General features: G+C 53.0%; 1 protein-coding gene across 5 annotated transcripts; it reads right to left on the bottom strand.

Annotated features, from left to right (window-relative positions):
• On the bottom strand, nt 1-21642 carry KANK2 (KN motif and ankyrin repeat domains 2). Of its 5 annotated transcripts, none has more exons than XM_081076584.1 (13): nt 21552-21642; nt 20058-20305; nt 19004-19118; nt 17369-18580; nt 9467-9634; nt 9268-9370; nt 8121-8360; nt 7397-7484; nt 6652-6871; nt 5598-5740; nt 4493-4693; nt 4324-4413; nt 1-2082 (listed from the first exon to the last, which is right to left on the bottom strand). In XM_081076584.1, the coding sequence occupies exons 3-13, from the start codon at nt 19038-19040 to the stop codon at nt 2029-2031; spliced, it is 2556 nt and encodes an 851-aa protein (XP_080932710.1). In that variant the 5' UTR covers nt 19041-19118; nt 20058-20305; nt 21552-21642; the 3' UTR covers nt 1-2028. The 5 variants fall into 5 exon arrangements, with proteins under 5 accessions (XP_080932710.1, XP_080932713.1, XP_080932712.1 ...); XM_081076587.1 differs by having other exon boundaries at nt 17369-18571; XM_081076586.1 differs by lacking the exon at nt 19004-19118.
• Nucleotides 21643-22019: the final 377 nt, after the last annotated feature.

The following is a 22019-nucleotide window of genomic DNA, read 5'->3' as shown; positions in this document are numbered from 1 at the left end:
GTGGGCATTATCATAAGGTAGCTTTATTAAATTCCCTTACTTTCTAAAAAACGATTACAAAAAGGAATACTTCATTTAAGTGTAATACTGTCTTTATGGACGTACCGTGGTTGGAAAGTGAAGTTAAAGGTCATGAATACATGTGAAAAGAGGATGGGGACAAAGGTAGGACCCCCTGTAACCTATTAGGGGCACCGGGGGACAGGGGAATAAAGGGACAAATATGGATTTATCTGAGTGTGTGTATGTGTGTGTGGGGTCAATAAGCTGCTTCTAGAAGCTTAAAATAAACATACCCGCTGGCTCCTGGCCAGGACACACAGGCAACACAACTCTGTACCGCTTCTCAAAGCTGCTCAAATCTGCATACAGTCTTCCAACAGATACCAGTGGTCAGCCTGAAGCAACTTGGGTTTTGTTTTCTCTTCAACCCGCGCGCGCGCACACACACACACACACACACACACAAATCTGGGGTGCCTCCCCCCTTTGACCATCCAAGTTCTTATGTCTTAGGTACAAAATCAAGAAGATTTTGATTCCTTCAATCAAAATCAAAGCAAGCAAGACTCCATCAAGCCAAGAAACCCACTCCTCCAGGAGAGAAGCCGGCATTTCACTTGATTGAATGAATGGATGAGCACTCAGGGTCTGTCTGATATGTCCTCCGGTTGTCTGCCTCCAACCCGGGCAGCTGAGCTGAGAACTGGACGAGAGGGCAGGACACCTATTAGCTAAGGGTCTTACTCCCGCCACAAGGCACTTTTCGAGGCTTGAAATCTGTCCCTTTTCTTTCTTTGGTTCAACGAAAGGTAGGAACAGGAAAGAAAACCATATTGAGATTCTGGGGACAAAACAGGCCATGAAGGAAACTGTGTGTCTGGCTGGCGAGCCCCATTTCCAGCAGGCTCCGTTCCAGGCAGCTCCGGAAAGCCTGTAGGTTGTTAAAAAAACCCAGCTGGCCCTTGTTTGGTTTTCGGCAAAGCCCTGTCTCTTTCAGTTTGTGCTGGGAGCCCTCCGGGGGCAGCCAACTTTTAATCGTGCACACATGGGGTTTCTGGAGCCTGCCCCATGCTCTGCCAACAAGCACATGCCCTGTTTTCTTTCTCTTGAGGAGAGAGATTCTGGAGTCCGGGAAGGATGAGGACGGCCTGTAACCAAGGTTCTAAGCCCTGGGACTCAGCAGCCACACTGGGAACTAAGTTCATTTCCTGTGTCTTCAGGTTTGAAGGATTTTCTAAGAAAATATTTGCTGAGGCCTCCATGCAGGAGGGGTCGGATTGCGGGGTAATTTCTTGATATGAACTGCTCACACACCTCAGCTGCTGGGTCCTGTGCCCCCCGCCAATTGAATGGGGGCGGCAGTGGCAGCAAGAAAGCAGAAGAAAGGACTGAATTTTCTTCCCCAGGTGACAAGGACAGAATCCATTTTGTGAACAGACCAGAAGAAAATTCCCCCAAGAAAGCCGTCTGAGGGAAGCAGACAAAATGCTATTATATACCAGACAATTAAATGCGGGGTGGGGGTGGAGAGAAAGGCAAGGGGAGTGTTAAGCCACTCCAGACGCCACCCGTGCACAATAACATTCAGGATTAAAATGAAAATATGCAATTCCAGTGACTTTCAAATTTGGCAACAAGTTAATATGATGTCCCCCCTTCCCCGACAATTAAAAAATACAGTAATTTTTGCTTTCACCCTCCTCCATCCATAATTGCCAGCTGATTGTTCTCAGTGTTCTTCACAAACCCACACCCCAGCATCAGCCACTGGTACCAATTTATATGAGAATGTAGCTTCGGTCTGTACTGCAGCTGCTTTGAACTGGGATACCAGGAAAAACCTGCTTTAAGCTGCAGTCTTGTCACTGTTGGGAGCTCCTCCTGGGAAGCAGAAGAAAAACCCACTTGCCTTTGAGACTTGGACCTTGGTGGGTACGAGAAGGGGTTGGCCAGGGAGGAGACGAGGGACGAGGGAGGAGGGAGGAGGGGCGGTTTAATCTGGGGCCAGCTGGTCCCCTCTCACGGCTATTCTTCTGCAGAGGATGATGCCGGACTTTCGTCATCTGTCATCGGGGCAAACTGAAATGAGAAGCAGAATTCCTTGCTTGTCATCCTTGCCGACGAGGCGCCAGCTTTGTTGGCTGGCCCCGTGGCTGTGGTGAGTGAACAAGAGGCCGTGATCCCTTGGCCTCAAGGAGGCGACATTGTCAGGGACATTCCTCAAAAAAGTAAATAAATTAATACAGTAGAGGATTTTCATCAGGGATAAGAGATGGAAGGGAATGAAAGTGGATAGTGGGAGGTTAGGGAAGAGGACATCTGAGCTGAATGAAGCTGAGGGGCCAGCCAAAGGGATAGAGGAAGGCATTCAGGGCAGAGGAAACAGCCAGTGCAAAGGCCCTGAGGCAGGCGCAGTGATAAGGCTAGTGTGGCTGGAGCTTAGTGAGGGAGCGGGAGAGGAAAGAGAGTGGGGGGAGGTGAGGGCGGTTGTGCAGGATGACTGGCTTTTTCTCCAAGTGGGATGGGACGCCTGGAGGGCTGTGAATAGGAGGGATGTACCCTGACTCAGGTGTTCACAACGACCTCTGGCTGCTGTGGAAAGAACAGACTGGAGGGGCCAGAGAGAGTGGCAGCAGGGAGACCAGGGCAGAGGCAATAGCAGTGGTCCAGGTGAACAATGATGGAAGGTTGGGGTTCCTCCCTCAGGTGTCCCTGGGACCACAGATCAGGCATCACCCAGCCCCATCACCCCCATCTTCCCATTGAAGAAACCAAGGCCCAAAACTGATCCCCAGGTGATCCCGAGCACCATGACTGAGGCCCGGGTGTCCTGACACCCTGGGGAGTGAAGCCAGAAAAACTCAGAGCCTCGGAAGAACCTCACAGCCCAGTGGAGATGGATGGCGTATGTCTCCGCAACCTTCCCTCTCTTAGACCATTTGGGAAATTGTTGTGGTTGACACCCACCATGCCACCCTTGAACTTGGCCCCAGATGTTCCTCGGGGAGGCCGGGGCAAGTGCAAGGTAGACGTGAGGGGGGAGAGGTGAGGCTCCTGCCCAGGGTCTGGGGTCAGACTGACCGCAGGGCCTCGTGTCTTTTACTGGCTATGAGACCTTGAACCAGGAATTTAACCACTATAAGCCTCATCTTCCCCACCTGAAAAATGGAAATAATAGTACTTTATGCGACTGAATCGGGTTATTGTGGAAGGTTCAAGAAATCGTGCCTAGTAGGCACTTAGTATACAGTCCATCAGACTAGAACTTGTCTCTTCCATCAGACTAGAAGGGCTTTGTCCTCCATCAGACATTTAGGACACAGCAAGTATCAATATCATCCTCCTCCTGTCATGTTTTTGGAAAAGCGTTTTGCTAGCAGGCAAGGGTTTTTTTTTTTGTTTGTTTGTTTTTTAAATAAAAACACCCAGATTTCTGTGGTCAAATAAGAGAAATGCTGGGTTAAACAGGCTGGGTTTCTTTACAGGGTTACTCCTCACGGCCTCTAATGCACTGACATGCTTCGCGTGAAAGCCCAAGTCCTCACTGGCCCACAAGGCTCTGTATGATCTGTGGTGTCACCTCCCTGCCCTCATCTCTTCCCACTGGGCTCCTTGATGCCCCTCAAACACACCAGGCATGCTCTTGGCTCCGGGCCTTTGCACTGGCTGTCCCTTCTGCCTGAAGACCCACACAACTTGCTCCCTCACTTCCTCAAATGTTGGCTCAAATGTCACCACTTTATTAAAGTCTAAAATGGTTCCTCCGTCGGTCACCATCCCTCTTACCCTGTTTTTTTTCTTTTTTTTTAAGGAGGACGTGGCCCTTCTGGGGATCGAACCGGCAACCTTGGTGTTATTAGCACCACGCTCTAACAAACTGAGCTAACCAGCCACCCCCCTCTTCTTCTGTTTTATATTTCTTCCCAGCACTTACCAACCCCTGGCAATGATACACTAATTTGCTTATTGTATCTCTTATTAGAATGTCTGCTCTATGAGGGCAGAAGCTTCTGTGTCTTGTTCAGTGCTCTGACTGCCAGGGCCTGACACAGTGAGTGCTCTGTAAATGTTTCTCAGATGAGTGAATGGCGAGTAAGAGCATGCATCTGGAGCCAGATAGATCCGGGTTCAAATACTGTCATGCCAACCGTGTCATGCAGTCTCAGCTCCCCATGACTCACTTCCTCATGGGGCACCATGAAAGTTTAACAAGCTTAACTATTAAGTCCCTGGCTCAGGTCCCATACACCATCAGCTCTTCATAAACATCTGTCCCCTCCCAGAGCCCCCCACCCCTGCCCTGCCAGGGTGGAGACTCACCGAACACTTGATGTTCATGCGAGAGTACAGCATGGACGCAATTTCACTCTGCCCCGCGTCTAAGGCCACCATCAAAGCTGTGCTCCCGTCCTGTAAAGCATTCGTTGCTACGATGACACCCAGCACCGTGCTCCCACCCTCCCCGAGGAGCACCGGGGTGGGGACTCACGCGGTCAGTGAGCGCGATGTCACAGCTGGGCACGGCCAGCAGCAGCCCCGTGATCTCCTTGTGGCCGTGCTCGCAGGCGCACATGAGTGCCGTGGAGCCGTCATCGTCTTGCACGTTGACATCTGCCTCGCAGGCCAGCAGAGCTCTGACCACGTCCACCCGCCCGTGGCTGACTGCCAGCATCAGGGCTGTCTGCCCTGCCTGGGCAGGGCACAGAACAAGTTCATGGACCATGGAGGCCCCGAGGCATGATACCCCTGCTCCAGAACCTTCCATGGTTCCCGAGTACTCTGATGCTAACAGCACCCCCACTCGCTGTCTGTCCTCCTTCTGTATCTCAAACAGTCCGACTTCCCATCGTCCAGCCTTGGTACTTGGTACCCTCACAGCTTCTTTCCTTCACTGCGTTTAAGCCGTTGCAAATCCCTCTCCTTTGCACTGTTCCCACTGGATCCTGGCTGCCCTGCTGTTCTGCCTGGACACCCGTCCACACGCTTGTCGCCACCATAGTCTCCCAGCTTCCATTCCCCAACAAGCAGCCAAAGGGAGATTTCAAACCAGACAGCAGGCCATGCTACTGCCCTGATCACACGCCCCTCATGGCTTCCCGCAGTCTCCGAGTCCAAACCCACTCCAAGCCTCTGCGCTGCCTGTAAAGCTCGTGGCTCCAGGGGCCCCGGCTGGCTAGTGAGCTTTAGGAGTGTGGGGACCATGCCTGCTTGTCCACCATTTGAGCCTCCCCGCATCCAGCTGCTGTCCAATGAATTACCAAACAGGATGTGGGATGGTGTCAGGTTAAGAAAGGCTGAGGACCCCTATATTTTTCCCCCACCCCCAACCCACCCTGTTTCTACCAGAAGGTCCTGTATCTGAGGCAGCCTGGAGGCAGGTCATAAGAAAGGGGCTCTGGAGTTAGACACCCTGAGTTCAAATCTGTCCCCTCTAGTTTGAACTTGAGGAAATGATCTGCTTCTCCGAGCTTCAGTTTCCTCGTCTGTGGAATGGGGACTCTCCCTTGGAACGAGATCATGTCTCGGCTTGGCACATAGCCAGGCCTTAGTACACGGGAAGGGCTGCCCAGGTCTGTAGCACCCAGGGCCCGTACCTGGCTGGCTCTGGCGTTGACATCTCCAAGCCGAAAGAGCTGCAGGACAGTCTCGATGTCATCCTGGGTCTTTAGGGTGGCCAGCGCGGTAAGCATGATGGGGCTATAGCCGGCGCGGTTCTGCTTGTCCACCTGGCAGACACCTGCGGGGAGGGAGGGGATAGGAGGATATGAGCCCTCGGACCAGCTGATGCTGGCCAGGTCTGCCTCACGGCAGGGGGAGGGTCCCCGAGGACAGCCCACATCTCTGCCATCAGAATGGGAACCTTGTTTCACTCTCCCATAATGAGCATTGGGCATTGTGTCTCCTCCATCAGTCTAGGTGTGGCCTAATTCCTCCCTTTTCTCAGACTGAGAACCCCATTCTGCCCCAGGGTGTCTGTCCCCATCGTGCCAGCCAGTTAGATGAGTGGCTTCTAAAAGTGGAGCCTGTGCCTCCTCCATCAGACTGGGGCCCCCTGACATTGGCACCCACATTGGGGCTGGGAGTAGGAGCTGTGTCTCCATTGATCTGGAACAGCCAGTCTCCTGAGATTGGCCTCTGCCTCCATCAGACGGTGGGCCCCGCCTCCTTTATCAGACTGGGACACTGTATTTCCGGTCAGATTAGGGAAGGGCCAGTATTTTCTTGCTGAATTGAGGACATTTCTCCAAGCCCCGGACTGGAGGCCACGTCGTTCCCTCAGGCTAGGGTTGCAGAGGTATGGCCTCCAATATCCAAGGCTCCTTGCGGATGATGGAAGGGCCTCATGTTTTCCCTAAGACCATCGCTGCCCTTTCCAGAATACTGAGGCTACAGGGAGAGCCTGTGTTGCCCCACCAGACTGGGAGGCGAGTGCCTCCTTCAAAGGAATGGGAGGGCAGTGGCTCCCTCCATCACACTGGGGAGGTGGCATTTCCTGCATCTGACCCAGGGTAGTGCCTCCCCCATCAGGCAGTGACGGTGGAGTTTCCCGTCGGACTAGGAGGGCAGTGTCTTCCCCATCAGACCATCAAACCGGGGTGGCCGCTGGCCCACTGCACCGGGCCCGCCGTGCCACCTGGTGGGGCTCACCGCTGCCCAGCAGCTGCCGCACCACCGGGAAGTTGGCGTGGGAGACGGAGTAGTGCAGTGCGGTGTTGCCATTGCTGTCAGCGATGTTGACCACGTAGTCCAGCAGCCGCGCTGACATGGCCCGGAACGTGACCAGGTGACGCCGCACAAGCTCAGGGTGGGCGTCACTGCGGCAGGCCAGGCGCAGCCACTCCTGCAGCACCGTGGTGTAGGCCACTTTCTGGATGCAGGTTGGGGAGGAGAGGAAGGGGCATGAGGGCAAAGCCCCAGGTGGTGAGTGTGGACGCCTGTCCTCAACCAGAGCTTTGAAGGGGGAGTGTGGGCTCCCCACCCACATGAGCCCCTAGAGTGAAGTGTCATATCCCCATCCTGGACAAGGACTCTAGAGGGGAGTGTAGACACTGCAATCCGAGATCTGGCCCCTAAAGGAAGATGTGAATGTCTCTATCCCGGGTATGACCTTTGAAGGCAAGTGTAGATACCAGAAGAGGGAAATACGCCAGCTCCTTCCCGGAAGCCCCCAAAGGACCAGAAACCAAGGCCCGGTTTGCTGGTGGGAGATCATCCTTGGGCCCCACCCCACCTCCCCGGTCCCTCTCCAAGGCCCATGACTCAAGCACACACCCCTCCCCCCAAGCTCCAGGGTCCCCCCGAGGCAGCACAGGGAACACTGCAAACAAGGAGAAGACAGTGTATGGGTGATGGGGAAGGAGCCCCCCCTCCCAGGCCTAGGGCCCCACTGTACCAGCTCGCGCTCAGTGAGGGCGTTGGGGTTGTCCAGGTACTTTTCCAGGGCCAGGCAGGCTGAGATGAGGTCGGGGCTTAGCTCCATCCTGCCAGGGAGAGGCAAGGGGGTTTACCTGGGGAGTACCCATCTCAGCCTCTTGGTTTTCCCTACTTCCCACATCTGGCTGGGGTGCGCAGAGAGGGCCTCAATGCTCTCCACCACGGCACTCACCTAATCCCGCCAGGGCTCACCTCAGTGGTGGACCCTCAGATGCCCCCTTCACCAAAAACACATTTTAATACTATACCCCAAGGGGCAGACATGAAAATACACAGACCCTAAGAGAAAGGGGACACACAGGCCACAGTTTATTTCAACTGGTCAGTGGCAATGGAAAATCTTTTCCCAAGGGCAGATTTTTCATTAGGGGAAAAAAGAGATAAACAGGATCGACCTGAGGGGCAAAAATGTCCCAGAGAAGGTGGGTAACTGAAGGACAAACTTTGCCTGCCCCCTAAATCCTAACCCAACAGCCCAAATTACCCTCTTCAGGCCCTTCATCAAAGCCTCCAGACCTTCAAGATGCCTAGAAGGAGAAAGTACTTGTTCGCTAGTTCAAACTAAGGTGTGCATGACTGATTGACTGCTCCCTCAAAAGGCTTGAATGGTGGGATCTGAGGCAGAGGTCACCCCACACACACCCCTGGGCCCTACCTGAATCCCTCCCATCCAGAAAACTGACCGGATCTCCTCCTCTGCATTTGATTCTGATGCCCCCTCAGCTGTGGGCACGTGCTGAGACTCCCGAGATAGCTGGCACTCCTCCCGGCTGGTACTGGCCACTGCAGTCCCTGTGGGCCTGAGCTGGGGGGCTTCGGCCACACTCAGCACCCTTTCCTTGGGTTCTGGGGCCTCGTTCTCTGTGCTCTCATTGTCTGAGAAGTTCTCTGCCGTGCTGGAATCCTCGGAGGAGGACTCATACCTGGGGAGGAGGGATGGGCAGGGAAGGGAAGATGATGCAGGTGGGACAGGACATGGTAGGGAGGGGCACAGCTACTGGGCTTCTCTGGGCCTGTTTCCCCACCTGTTAGACGAGGCCAATGGTAGTATGGACCTCACAGGGCTACGGGAATGGGGCTTATAGCACCTGGCACAGTGCTCGATAAGCATGAGCTGTGACTGGGATTATGCTGTAGGGAGGGACACTGCTTTTCCCTTCTACCATTTGGTCCCTGCCACATGCTTCGCTCCTTACACAGTTGTTACTGATTCAGATCCTCGCCCCCCCTTCAAATGGGACCCCAAAGCTTCTTGTTCCTCTAGACAAAGTCTAAGCTTCCTGGCATTTGAGGCCCCAAAGTGTCCCTGCCCAATGCTCCCCATGCCTCCCACTTCTGAGCCTTTATTCAGGCTGTGCCCTACAATAGGAGAAGCCTCGCTCCCTTCTCTTCACTTTGCTAGCTCCTACTGTGCTGGAGCACACGTGTCCCCTCCTTCAGTGACTTCCCTTCCATGCCTCTCCGAGGCCCCTCATTGCCTGAGCACCCTCATTGCTCCAACCACCAGAGGCCCTGCTAGCGCGGGGGTGTCATCAGGGCAGGGAGCTGAGTCTGACACCTTCCACGGCTGTGCAGTACAGTGGTTATAGCACAGGCTCTGAAGCCACACCACTGCGACAGACTCCTGGTCACTGTGTGAGCTCCCGCAAGGCCCTTGGCTTCACCGTGCCTCAGTTTCCTCATCTGTCTACTGTGCTTTAGTTAAATGAATGAATCGAAGGGAGGGGCTTAGACCAGGTCGTTGGTATATTCTTGGGCTCAAATGAACCAAGGAACAACAGGGATGGAAGCTGAGGAAAGTGAGGGGAATGGGATAGGGGCTCCTCTCACCCGCCGTTGACCCCCACGAACTGGAGGCTCCCTCGGTGGGCCTCAGAGTCTGCAGGCTCCTCTTTCCGCTTCATGATGGAACGCAGGCTCCCCTGGGGCCCACCTAAGGGGAGGAGTGGTGTCACAAGGGGCTTCCAAAGTCAGATCCCGTGCCCAGACCTCCTGTGCCCTGCCCCTCTTGGCAGTTCCCCCCACTTGCCTGCGCCTTTGGCCTCCTCTGAGTCACATGAGGCTGCTTGCCTGGTGGGCTCCCTGTTGATGGCATCAAGGGTTGGCACCTGGCCTGTGTCCTTCTTGGGCTGTGCCAAGGAGGCCGCTGCAGACCCTGGGGGTGTTGAGGATGAGTCTGCAGGAACCTGTGGGAGACCTGGAGGGGCAGGAAAGAGGCACTTGTCGTGGGTAACAACAGCAAAGCAACACTAATAATAACTGCTTCCTGGGGCCGGGTGCTTGGAGGACTAATTCTTGTATTAGTTCATCAAATCTTCCCAGCCCATGAGAAGTTGGACTATTACAGCTGAGTAAACTGAGGCACAGAGAGCTGGCCCAAGGTCACCCAGCGATTGAGCAGCAGAATCCGATTCCAACCTCGGTTTGTTGTCTGCCCCACAGCTGGTCAGGGAAAAGGAGGATCCTGTGACCCCACAATCCTGGCTCATGACCCTCCTTAGACAGCATACTGACTGTTGTCTGGAAACAAGGTTTGATCACAGCCGAGTGTGGTGGTCACTATAGAGAATTGCAACTCCTGGGAGCAAGCTGTGTGACCTCAGGCAATTCACTTAACCTCTCTGTGCCCCAGGAGAATGACATTCCTACTTCCTGGCATCTTGTGCAGACTAAAGAAGGTAAGGTGGGATGAAGAGCTTAGAACAATGCCTGCGCATCAAGAGTGTTTGAGAAGCATCTGTTAATTCAAGAGAACTGTTAACTATATTTTGATAAAACTTAATATGATTTTTTTTTTTTTTTACAAAAGCAGGTTATGCTGTAGGATATCATTTTTTATCTGGCTCCCTTTTTTCCTTCTTTACTTAATTTTAAGTAGATGTTACTTTAATAATCAGGAAAAAGAAACAATAAGGCTCTTGGAAAATGAAAATTAAAACCGCACCCAGGCAGTTTCAGTTTGGGAAAATGAAAAGGGTTTGGAGGTGGGTGGGGGTAATGGCTGCACAGCAATATGAATGTACTTAATACCACTGAATTGGACACTTAAAAATGGTTTAAATGGGAAATTTTATGTTGTGCATATCTTACAACAATTTTTTAGCAAACCCACCTAGGTTGGTCTAAGGACAATGGTGATTTTGTGGGCATCAGACAGACCCCCTAGAGGCCTGTCTCCTCTGGGAACAGGCTGGCAGGAAGCTCCAGCCCTAGATCACCGGCCTGGAGCGAGAAACAAAAGTTGAGTCGCCACTATGAGTGGCTGTCCAAGTCTCCGCACAGCTCAGGTCCCCCAAGCCACATGCAGCTTCTGTGTCACCACTTTCCCAGAGCATCCCTTTCCTGCCACTGGCCAAGGGCTTTGCAAACCAATTCATTTTAATTCCTTTTAACAGTAAAGACTTTTTTGACATACACAGTAACTGCTACTTCCATTCCGTGGGGGACACTCAACTTGACTAAATACTTGGGACAAGCACACAGGACAGACGAGACCCTTGGCCATGAATGCATGTGACAGCACCCAAGCCTGGGGTGTGGCCGGGCCGGGCCAGGCGGATCCAGAGTCAAAGTTGAACTCAAGTGGGGACCAAGAACACACACTGGATTTTAACATGAATCTCCTGTTTTTTTTTAAAAAACAATCTTGTCACTAAATTCACATCAAACAAACAAAAGCACTATGAGGCCAAGTGGAATACGTCTTGAGGCAGATGGTCAGTTTGCAATCTCAGTGTCTGCCCCAAACTCAGGGCTCCTGATTTAAACACCTCAGAGAGTAACAAAATCACGTAAAGCAACATTATGCTGCGTGAAATAAGCCAGGCACAAAAGAACACATACTGTGTGAATCTACTTAAAGGAGGTCGCTAGAGGAGTCAAATCCATAGAGACAAAGCAGAAAGGTGAGTGCCCGGCGCTGGGGGAGGGGGATGAGAGTGAGTGTTTAGTGAAAACAGAGTTTTACATTAGGAAGATGAGCAAGTTCTGAGGATGGATGGTGGTGAGGGCTGCACAACCGTGTAAATATGCTGAATGCCACTGATCTGGACACTTAAAAATGGTTGCGATGGTAAATTTTATATTATATGTATTTTACCACAATTTTTTTTAAATGGAAAAAAAAGGAATAGCACCATGGTCCATTCAGCCCCCAGGGAAAAGCAGGCCCTGCCTCCAAAAGCTAGGGTGGCTCCTTCCAGCATGAGGAGTTCAAGGTCAGACACTACACTACTAAAATAACAAGAACAATAATAAAACTGGTATTTATTACTGTTATTCCACTGGGGGATGGGGCAAACTGATAACAAAATTTATATGGAAAAACTAAAGTCCAAAACCAGCAAAGACAATTTTACAAAAAAGATCAGAGATGGGAAACCTGGCCTAGGAGAGAGTAAAACATTCCAGAGTCACAACAGTCCAATCAGAGGGATATTGTTGTGGGAAGAGATGGGCCAAGGGAATTGAGGACAGAGAGCCCAGCACAGCCCCCTGAGGGAACTGGGGGGAAGAGCGGGGTTTCCACAAACCAGCGGTCAAGGGTGGGTCTGTGGTGTTGGGGAAAGCAACGTCCCCTAGCCAAGAATAATCAAGCTGGATCCCCATCTCATGCCTTACACAGAAAATAAATTCCGAAGGAATAATATGAAGGTACAACTACAAAGCCACAGGAAGAAAATGTAGCAGAATATCAGGGGCCTCAGGAAGGGGAAAGATTCCTTTAAAAATTCCTCAAAGCACAAACCATATATGAAAAACACAAGGTGATCTCACGTATACGTGGGATCTAATAAAACTGAACTTATTGATACAAAGAGCAGATTGATGGTTGCCAGGGGCAGGGGGCAGAATGGGTGAAGAGGGTCAAAAGGTATAAACTTCCAGTTATAAGATAAATGCTGGGGATCTGGGGATGTAATAATATACAGCATGGTGATTATAGTTCATAACATTGTATTATATGTTTGAAAGTTTCTAAGTGAATGGAGCTTAAATGTTCTCATCACAAGAAAAAAAATTATAATTCTGTAAGGTGATGGGTGTTGACTAGACTTATTGTGGTAATCATTTTGTAATATATACATGTATCAAATCCTTAATTTGTATACTTTAAACTAATACAATGTTATATGTCAATTATATCTCAATAAAAAATGAAAACAATTTAAAAAATACAATGGGTTTAACTATATCCAACATGAAGATTTCTATTTGATAAAAACTAAACAAAAAACTTATAGACAAAGTTAACTGATAGAAGAATACAGTCTGGGGGAAGACATCCACAATGCTAAAAAGGGTAAGTGATTATTGTTCTAAAATAAGAGTAAACAAACTTTTTCTGTAAAGGGCCAGACAGTAAATATTTTCTCTCTGTGGGCCATAAAATCTCAGTTGAAAATAGTAGGAAAGCACCTCCAGACAGTATGTAAATGATGGGTGTGGCTGTGTTCTTACAAATTTGAATTTCATATAATTTTGCTCCTCACAAAATGTTGCTCTTCTTTTCATATTGTTCAACCATTTAAAAACATAAAAACCATTCTCGGCTTGTGAGCCATATAAAAACAGGCAGTGGGCTGGATTTGGCCCGCAGACTGTAGTTCACCAACTCCTATTCTGGGATACGCCAGGAACTTCTCAAAATTGCCCAAAGAAAAATGGACAAAGGCTACAAATAAGGAATCTACGGAGGAATCTTATTAAACATATATGGTAATGCCCAACCTCATCAGAAATCAAAGAAGCGCAAATTAGAACAAGGAGATACCACTTTGTACCAGCATCAGATGGGCAAACAATTAGATACATAAAACTGTATATTGGTGGGATGTGGGGAAATGGGCACCTCAGATCCAAGCAAGGCTGATGGGAGTGTGAACAGGGAGAGCTCTCCTGGAGAGGATCAGACAGAATTTTGAAACTGTGCATCTCCTGAAGCCCAGTGACCCTATCGAAGGGGGCAAGTGAGGATGGCCCCAGCACTGTTCACGGCAGCCAGGAGTTGGAAGTAACCCAGGTGCCCACCAAAGGGGGATCGGATAAGAAAAGTGTAGCATATACTAGGGCATTAAAAGTGTCAAACCAGATTTATAAACATCAGGGTGGAGAGTTCAAAACTAGTGGGTACAGAGGAAAAAATAAGAAAAAAACAAGATTTATTTTTCCCTAAAGCACAATACCATTTTAGGAAATTAAACACAGGGCATATTTTTAAAGAATACCTAATATCTAAATATCTAAATAAGCTTCTGGAAGGTGGAGTGCCAGGAATGATATTGAGGTGGGGGTGGGAATTGATGTGTGAATGGCACAGAGATTGACAAACTATGGCTATAGGGCATGGTTTTTACAGTTTTAAATAATTGGAAAAAAATTCAAAGAAGGCTTCTATTTGGGACAAGGATTCATATGGAAGTGACATTTCAGTATTGACATGTGAAGTTTTTTTGGCATACATCCACTCTCACTCGTTCATTTATACCTAGATTGTTTATGTCTGCTTTCATGCTACAAAGGCAGAACGGAGGCACCAAATTCATCAAAATGTATACATTAAAAATGCGCAATTTTTTGTATATTAAGTATACCTTAATAAAGCTGAAAGAAAAAAAAAGAACCCAGCAGCACTGAGTCATTGCAACAGAGATCATATGGCCCACAGAGCTGAAAATATTGTACCAACCCTCATCATTAAGGGTGGAGACAAAGGTGAAAAAAAAGAGTAAAATGAAACAACAGAGGTGTGGTTGCCATGAGCAGAATTTCATTAACTCAGGTTTGGGCTCCTTAAATCCAAAGAAATCATTAAAAATTTAAATTAGTCAGCCACCCAGTACAGGAAGGGAGTTGAGCCCTGCGTGCGAGTGTGTGTGTGTGTGTGTGTGTGTGTGTGTGTGTGTGTCAAGCAATTTGGTAACAGACATCAAGGTCCTCAAAAATGCGCTTTTAGAAACCTGTGTTGAAAAGAACAGATCAGAGGACATAAAGGGTTCCTGCGGAAGGATGTCTGCGTGGCACTCTTGAGAGTAAAGAGATGATGTGGCTATTTAAAAAAGCACATCCAATAATTTTTAATAACATGAGGAAATGCTCCTGGGATAAGGTTAAATCAAAGAAATCAAAGAATTTAAAACCTGGCTTTGAGAACTGTGGGTAAATCCTTTAACCTCCCTGTGTTTCAGTTGCCTCATCTGTAACATGGTGATTAAAAGCACTATCCCGCTTCATAAAGGTGCTGGGAAGTTAAATGAATTAAAATATGAAAAAGGAGTCAAATAATGCCTTGGTCTGCAGTAAGGGCTGCCTAACTGCTTTTCAAAATAAAATAAAGCAAAACAACTAATTCCACCAGTTCCGTGTTATGAAACTTGAAAAATATACATTATTTTCTGTGTTACAAATTTCAGAAGGAAAGAAGCTTAAATGTTGACAGCAGCTGCGTTTGGGCGGTGGTGGGTTTATGGGGGTTTTATTTTGTGTTCTAGATTTTTCCGTACTTCCCAAAGCTTCTACAAAGAATATGAACTGCTTTCAAATGAATATGTTTTGAACAAGAGCAAAGGAAATTTACAAGTCTTGGAGATACCCCACAGATGCACATGCCCCTTCTCCCACTGATCTCTGTGGGGCCTTTGCCAGGTGGAGGGATGGGACTTGGGGGTCTCCAGGCCTCTAGTAGCCCTAATCTACCTTTGCCAGCCTGAGGGGAACGCTGCCACTCACCCTCCCCACCCTTCAACTGCAGTGAGCAAATTCTAGATGGCAGAAGTTGGGCTCCTCCTTGCCTCCTCCTCCAGGGAGCCCTCCCTGACCTATGCATCTAGCTGACCCATCTAAGCAAATACATGCTGCAAAAACTTGTCAAGTCCTTGTAGTATCTCATTTTATTTCCCATATTGCTCCTCCCCAGTCTACAAGCCCTGTGGGACCAATTCCTGATACTATCCTGGACCTTGCTTCTCTAGCCTCCTCCTATTCCAGCTTATTCAACATCCATGCCCCTCCTCACTTCAGGGCCTTTCCCCCTTCTGTGACCCCCCTCCCAGAACACTCTTCTTCCCACCTCTTTGCCACCTGGCTGCTTCTTTCACACCTTGGTTCAAAAAGCCAACGAGTAACCCATGAAGCCTCCACTACTTATCTGTTGAACACTTGACCCGAATTGATGCATTTAAGCCTCACATTAATCTGGTGACATCAGGCTGTCAGGACCCCCCACTCTATAAACATTTATTGAATGAGTACACATTGAAATGAATCAGCACACATCAGTTCCACTCAAGCAAGGCAGAGGTTGGGGCTGGCTGCAAGAGAAGGTGAGACACAAGGAAGAACTGTCGGGGCTTGCACAGGGTGGGGACATTGCTATGTCTGTGGGTCCTGCAGGAAGGAGGCCCCATGGCTGCCCTGGGAAGCATGTCTGGAATGGAGGTTGCCTCTCAGAGATCCCAAGGCTAGGCCGGGCGGGGTCCCTGGCTAGGGGCCAGAGTCACAGGGCTGGGTGTTTGTGGATGGATGCAGAACAGAGGGGTGGTGCCCGGAGCTGGCCAGGAACAACATGAGGAAGCCAGGAAACCCAGCTGGGTCGGGTCCCCACCCTCCAGCTGTGCCCTCCAGTCCCACCAAGGGGCTCTGGCCACCTGACACTTGCGGCTGGGATGAGGACCTGTACCCCACCTCTGAGGCCTGCTGCAGGTTCAGGCCGAGCTGCGTTTAGACCCTGGCTCATCTATTCCATAGCTGTGTGACCCAGGGCAAGGGCAGCTTCTCCCCGAGCCTTAGTTTCCCTAACTATAAACAGAGTTGACCTGAAAATCATCAGCAGAAGCAGCGACAAGCACTGATTGAGCACTTACTTTATGCTCTAATTCACAAGCACCCTAGAGGTGGAGACTATTATGCCACTTTACAGACAGGGAAGCTGAGGCCCAGAGAGGTGAAGTTGCTCACCCAGGGACACAGCAAGAAATGGAATTTGAGCCCAGGATGTCTGGCTGCAAGGCTCCCTGTCTTTAGCTCCTCCGTGGGTGAAACACTTAGGATAGCACTCTATACCAGGCTGGTATCCGACAAAGAACAGCTGTCATTATTATGAGTCATTCCGGCAGCTTCTCCCAGTAGCCTCAGGGTGGCGGTGGTGGACGGCTGCCATTCTGCACATCCCACATCCCCTTTCTTTGCATGAGGACTCAGCACTTCCTTCAGGGAGCATCCCCTTCCTCCCTCAGGACTTGGCCATAGGACTTGGGTGGGGCTCCTCTACCCTTAGGATGCCCCTCACTGCTAGGCAGTGAGGGACACAGTGATTAGCTTGGTGTCAGGCATGTGACCCAAGTCAGCCAATGAGTACCACCCCTGGAATTTTTACTGGCACTATTTGGACTGAGGAGCTCTTCTTTCACAGAGCTGTAAGGGCAGATGCCAAGAGCAGTGGGGCCACATTTGCCTGCTTGAGAGAAACCTCCAGGGTGCACAGAGGAAGAGAAAAAGACTTAGAGATGTCAGGGCACCTGGATACAGCTATGCCTGAAGCTGTTACTACGTTACATGAACAAAACACTTCCCTTTCATTGCTTAAACTAGTCTGAGATTGGTTCCTGCCACTTACTGAATAAAGAGGGAGGAATTTTTGCCCAGCAAACCAACAGCCTTGGGGACCCTCCCAACAAAATACCTCCTGTTTTCTGGACACCTACAATGTGCTAGACCTGAGGACAAACACTTAACAGATACCCAGTTTCTCTGCATGGTTCCTACTGCACTGAGTCGATGACACAATTTTGTCCCCTTTTTGCAGATGAAGAGACAGAGGCTCTGAGAGGGGCAGCAGTCTATCTGGTAGAAGGCCAAGGCTGGGGCTGGACCCTGATGCTCAGATGAAGAAAGAGGGACCCTCCACCACCCTCCCTGGCCAGTTATGGCTCACCTGCTGCCCCATCGCAGCTTCGCTCTGTGATGCTGATCTTCTTCACCAGGTGGATGTTGCCAGTGGATGCAGTGGGCGCGGGGAACACTGTCTCCACCACCTCATGGCTGCGGAACACAGTGGGGCTCTCGGCCCCTCCAGATGTCACCAGGGCCCGCAGCCCTGCCCCATAGGGCTCCAGACTCTGGGCCCGCTGTGCAGGGGCCCCAGCAGCTGTGCTGGCTGCTACCTCCACCTCCCGCGGCCCTTCCACCACCCGGACAGTGTCCACACGGACTGGGCTGTCCGGCGATGGCCAAGCCTGGGGCTGGGGGTCAGCCTGCCGGGCCTGAGCTGCCTGCAGCTCCTGGAGCGCTTTCTTGAGCTGGGTCTCCAGCACAGCGACCTTGGCAGCAAGGGCTGCCTCCCCATCAGGCATGCCCAAGTCTCGCTCTCGGACCCAGGTGCCCACGCTCCGAGTCTCGAGTGCCACCGGGTCCTCGGGGGGCTCAGGAAGGTCGAGGCAGAGCTCGCTGCGGCCCCGGGCCCCTGTGGGGTGGCCCAGGAATTTCTGGCTCTTGAGCTGCACCGTGAGCTGCCGCTTTTCCTCCTGCAGCACTGAAAGCTTCACCTGGAGCACGGGGATCAGCTTCACCTGCTCCTCCAGCTGCCGCAGCTTCCGCAGAGCACCTGCCATCTGCTCTCGCACATGGGCCAGGTGCCCGGCACTGGGTGCCACGGGGGTGGACAGTCCCGAGCCCCGTGGCGTCGGGGGTGGCAGCCCCACGCCTACCAACGAGCTGGTTGAGCCGGCGGCGCTGGGTGTCAGGGAGCCCAAGCCAGTGGGTGCGGCCGCCTGGTCCTCCAGGCGGCGCCGGGCATCCAGCAGCGTGCGCTCCACACGGGGGTTGAAGCCGCCACGGGCCTCCAGGGCACCATACTGAGGATAGAAGCCTCGGCCGCAGTAGGAGTAGGCTGAATGGCGGCTGTCCCCACTGGCGTTGGAACACAGTGACTCGGTGCTTGTCCACCAGGAGCCAGGCCCTCGGGGCAGCGAGCCGAGGCGGGGCCTGCGCTGCACTGCCACGCGGCGAAGCGTGTGGCCCTTCTCAATGTCATCCACATACTTGAGAAAGTCCAGGTCCAGGCGGTAGCCATAGGGTGTCTCCACGGAGTAGGGAGGGTCGGTCTCCTTGGCAGGGAATGCGGGCGGGGAGGCTGGGCCTGGAGTCCCTGGGGCAGGGAGAAACACTAGCACCTCTGAACACTGCTGTCCCCTCTGGGGGCAAGACTGATGTACCCCGGAAAGTCAAGGTTTATTTGCCCAAGGGATGGGAGCCCACTGGGCCCTCACCTGCTCATCTGTGGCTCCAGTCTCAGACCCACCCCCCCACAGGACAGGGCCTGGTCTCCCTCTCAGGCTCTCCAGGGCAGAGCCAAATTGGTCCCATTTCAGCCCTCAGAGCAGGGCTGTGTCTCATCCTCAATCCCCAACCCCCACTCCAGGTGGGACCCTATCTCTCCCCCAACCCTAGGCCCCAGGGCAGGTCCCTTTTCCCTCCCTTAGGCCTCCAGGACAGGCCCATCTCCACTCAGCAACCCCACCTCCATCCAACCCCTGGGCAGGGAGGGCTCTTTCTTCCCTAGATGCCTGACCTGGGAAGGGGGCTGGAACGTGCAGGACTTGGGCCATCCTCTGGTCTGCAGATGCTCCTCAAGAGTCACTGGGAGACCCTGAGCCAGACCACCTGCAGCATAGGCTGAGGCTTACCTGGGGAGAGGGGGAGATGGAGACTGGAGTCAGGAAGGATCTGCAGGGGGAGAAGAGGGAATGTGGCCCCCCCCCTCCACAGCTGTTCCCTCCAACACCCCTCTTCCCTGGTATGGGACCCTCTCATAGGCGTACACCCAGCCTGGCTGTGGAAAGGGGTGGGGGGCCCCCGCGGCCTGGAACAAAGAAACCAACCCTCATCGCCTGCCGGCACATCTGTCCAGCCCCTGGACAGGCTCCAGCTGTTCCCACAGCCCCGCCTCCACAAGGCCCCCAGCCCAGGGGCCCCAAGCCTTACAGGCCCCACCCTTCCTGTACCCCTTCCCCTCAGTCCAGGCCAGGAACTGGTTATAGGGGCTGAGGTAGGCAGGGGCTGGGGTGGTAATAGGGGGACAGCCTTCCTGCATGGATCCGATGAAACAGAGAGAGACCCAGGGACACAAAGAGAGCTATAACTCAGGGTAGAGCACCCCAAAACAGCTGGGTCAGGCCAGCCTGGGTGGGGGGGTGGTAGGGAAAGTTGTGGGGAGGCAACAAGGAGCAAAGCCTTTCCCCTTTATGGAAACAATTTTCTCTAAAAATAAACAGTTTTGGAGCCGGGCTACAGGAGAACTTCCTGCCCCCCCCAGGACACGTCCGGCTGGGGGGGTGGCACAGCAAGGATAGAAGCCGGGCGGTGGCCCGGGAAGTCATGGGGGGTGCAGGGAGGAAGTAAGAGGGGACGCCTGGAGGCTGCAAAGGGGAGGGACAATCAAGGCCTCTCACTAAACCACCCCAGCCCTGGATTCCAGCCAGGGTCCTTTTGTCCCCAACACTCTGCCTGAGCTTACCCCGTCCTTTCTGCTGTCTGACCTCCAGCCACCCTGCTACAGAGGACCCGGTTTATCCCGCAACCAGAGAGGACCCTTTCTGGCCAGCTGGTGCCAGGGCAGTGGGTACCTGGGAGGATGTGCCAGGTGGGGCACCTGCCGCGCATGAAGGCAGGGCTGGGGCTTCAGGGGCTGCGGAGCTCGTCCTTGTCTCACACCCTGCGTGTCTCTTGCTTAGCGTCTTGCTTTATCTCTCTCTCATCCTGGTCTCTCTGCATCTCTCCACATCTGTGTCTCTCCACGTCTCTCTGCGTCTCTCTCCACTTCTCTCTCCCTGTCTCTCCTCGTCTCTGTCCTCACGTCTCTGTCTTGCAACACCTGGAACACATGGTCACTGATTGTAGGAAATTTGGCTTTCCCCCTGCCTGGAGGCTCATCCCCTGTACAACAGGATCAGAAATATTTTCTGGGGATCCGAGAGAGACTCGAGGCAGGAAGCAGGACTGGAATATCCTGTGGGAACCCTTGGAGGTGGATAGGGGTGCGGCAAATAATAGTGAAAACTATCTGGGCAATTCATTTAGTCATCAGACAACCCCATCAGGTGGGTAGTTACCATCGTATTTCACAGATGGAGAATCTGGGGGCACAGAAACGTGCAGTGACTTGCCCAGGATCACTGGAGGGGAAAGTGGCTGGTCCCGGATTTGAACCTAAGCCTGGTGGAGTCCCCTACTGTGGGCCAAGCCATCCTCACCCCCACTCCACATCCCTCTACCCATTTCCTACACACAGAGACTGAAGTCTGGGGGTCTCCAGCCATCTGACTACCCTCACAGAAGGCAGGTGACTCCAGAAAGCACACTGGGGGTGGGGTGAGGATGTCTGGGGGACATCCCTCTCCCTCTGTGGAACCCCTGGGGGACAGGGGCAGGGCCACAAGATGACGATAGATAGTAAGACAGGCCACTTAAAGAGGCGACAAGGTAGGGGTCTCAGAGAAAAGGAGCAGGGTTCGGGTGGGCTCGAATGTCCGACAGGGTCTCCTTAAAGCCCTCAGACCCGCCTGAGTATCTCTGGGGTCTTCCCGCCCTCTTCTAGCCTCAAAAAAGGGGGTGAGGAGGACGCCGCCCGTGCAGTGAGGGGCGGGGCCTGCGGGGTCCCCGGCTAATGGCAAACAGCTGCCGCTCCCCACGCTGGCCCAGCAGCCAGGCCGAGGCCCAGCCCGGCCGGACGCCCGGCCGTCTTCCCGCCGCCTGGGGCCTGGCTCTGGCCCGGCCGCGGAGGAGGGCGAAGGGGGACAGAGAGGGGGGAAAGTGGTGAGAGGGGAAGGAGATGGGGGGAAGAGGGGCAGAGGGGAGGCAGTGATGGGGCACAGGGTCAGGGCGCGAGGTACAGATGGAGGAGGAGGACGGGGCTGGGGGAGAAGCAGGGACGAGGGTCAAAGATGAGGACGGGCAGAGACGCGGGGACCGAGACACTCAGAAGTCCCTAAAGTTTGGAGTTGGAGGCAGCAGCTGGTAGAGACCCGCGAGGCCGCGCCCCAGCGTTGGGCTTGGGGTGGTGACTCCGCTCAAATCCCGATCCGGACTCGAACCCCGACCCGACCCCAGGTCCTACTCGCCTCGCGCGCTCCGGCCGCCGCGTCCCCGCGTCCCGCCGCCCGTGCGTCCTCCTCGCGCCGCCGCCCGGCCTCCCGGCCCTCCGCGGTAGCTCCACCCTACCTCGCCCCCTACGGGCTGTGCCCGCCCCTCAGGACCGGCCCCGCCCCCCAGTCGCCTAAGGGCCGGGCAGCGGTTGCGGGGGATGAGGCCGGAGGACACGATCGCACCTGGGCCGCAGGTGTGTGTGCGCGCGCGCGGGGGTGTCCGGCCATGTCCCCTCCCCTCCCCTCCCCGAGTCCCCGGAGCTGGGGCCCCCATAGGTCCTGCCCCGATGGCTGTAGCTGGGCCAATGCGGAGGGCGGGAGGGGGCGGGGCTGGCCGGGGCCCAGCTCCCGGAGGGCGCGGCGGGAGGTCACCCCTCCCCCAGCCGGCCCAAGGCTGGAACCGGCCCAGCGCAGGCCTGGTACACGGTGGCCTGACCGCCGCGG

Source organism: Rhinolophus hipposideros, assembly GCF_964194185.1.
Source record: "Rhinolophus hipposideros genome assembly, chromosome: 16".
Lineage (NCBI taxonomy): Eukaryota > Metazoa > Chordata > Mammalia > Chiroptera > Rhinolophidae > Rhinolophus > Rhinolophus hipposideros.
Note: the sequence above shows the minus strand (reverse complement) of the source record. Positions and strands in the feature narration are given on the sequence as shown.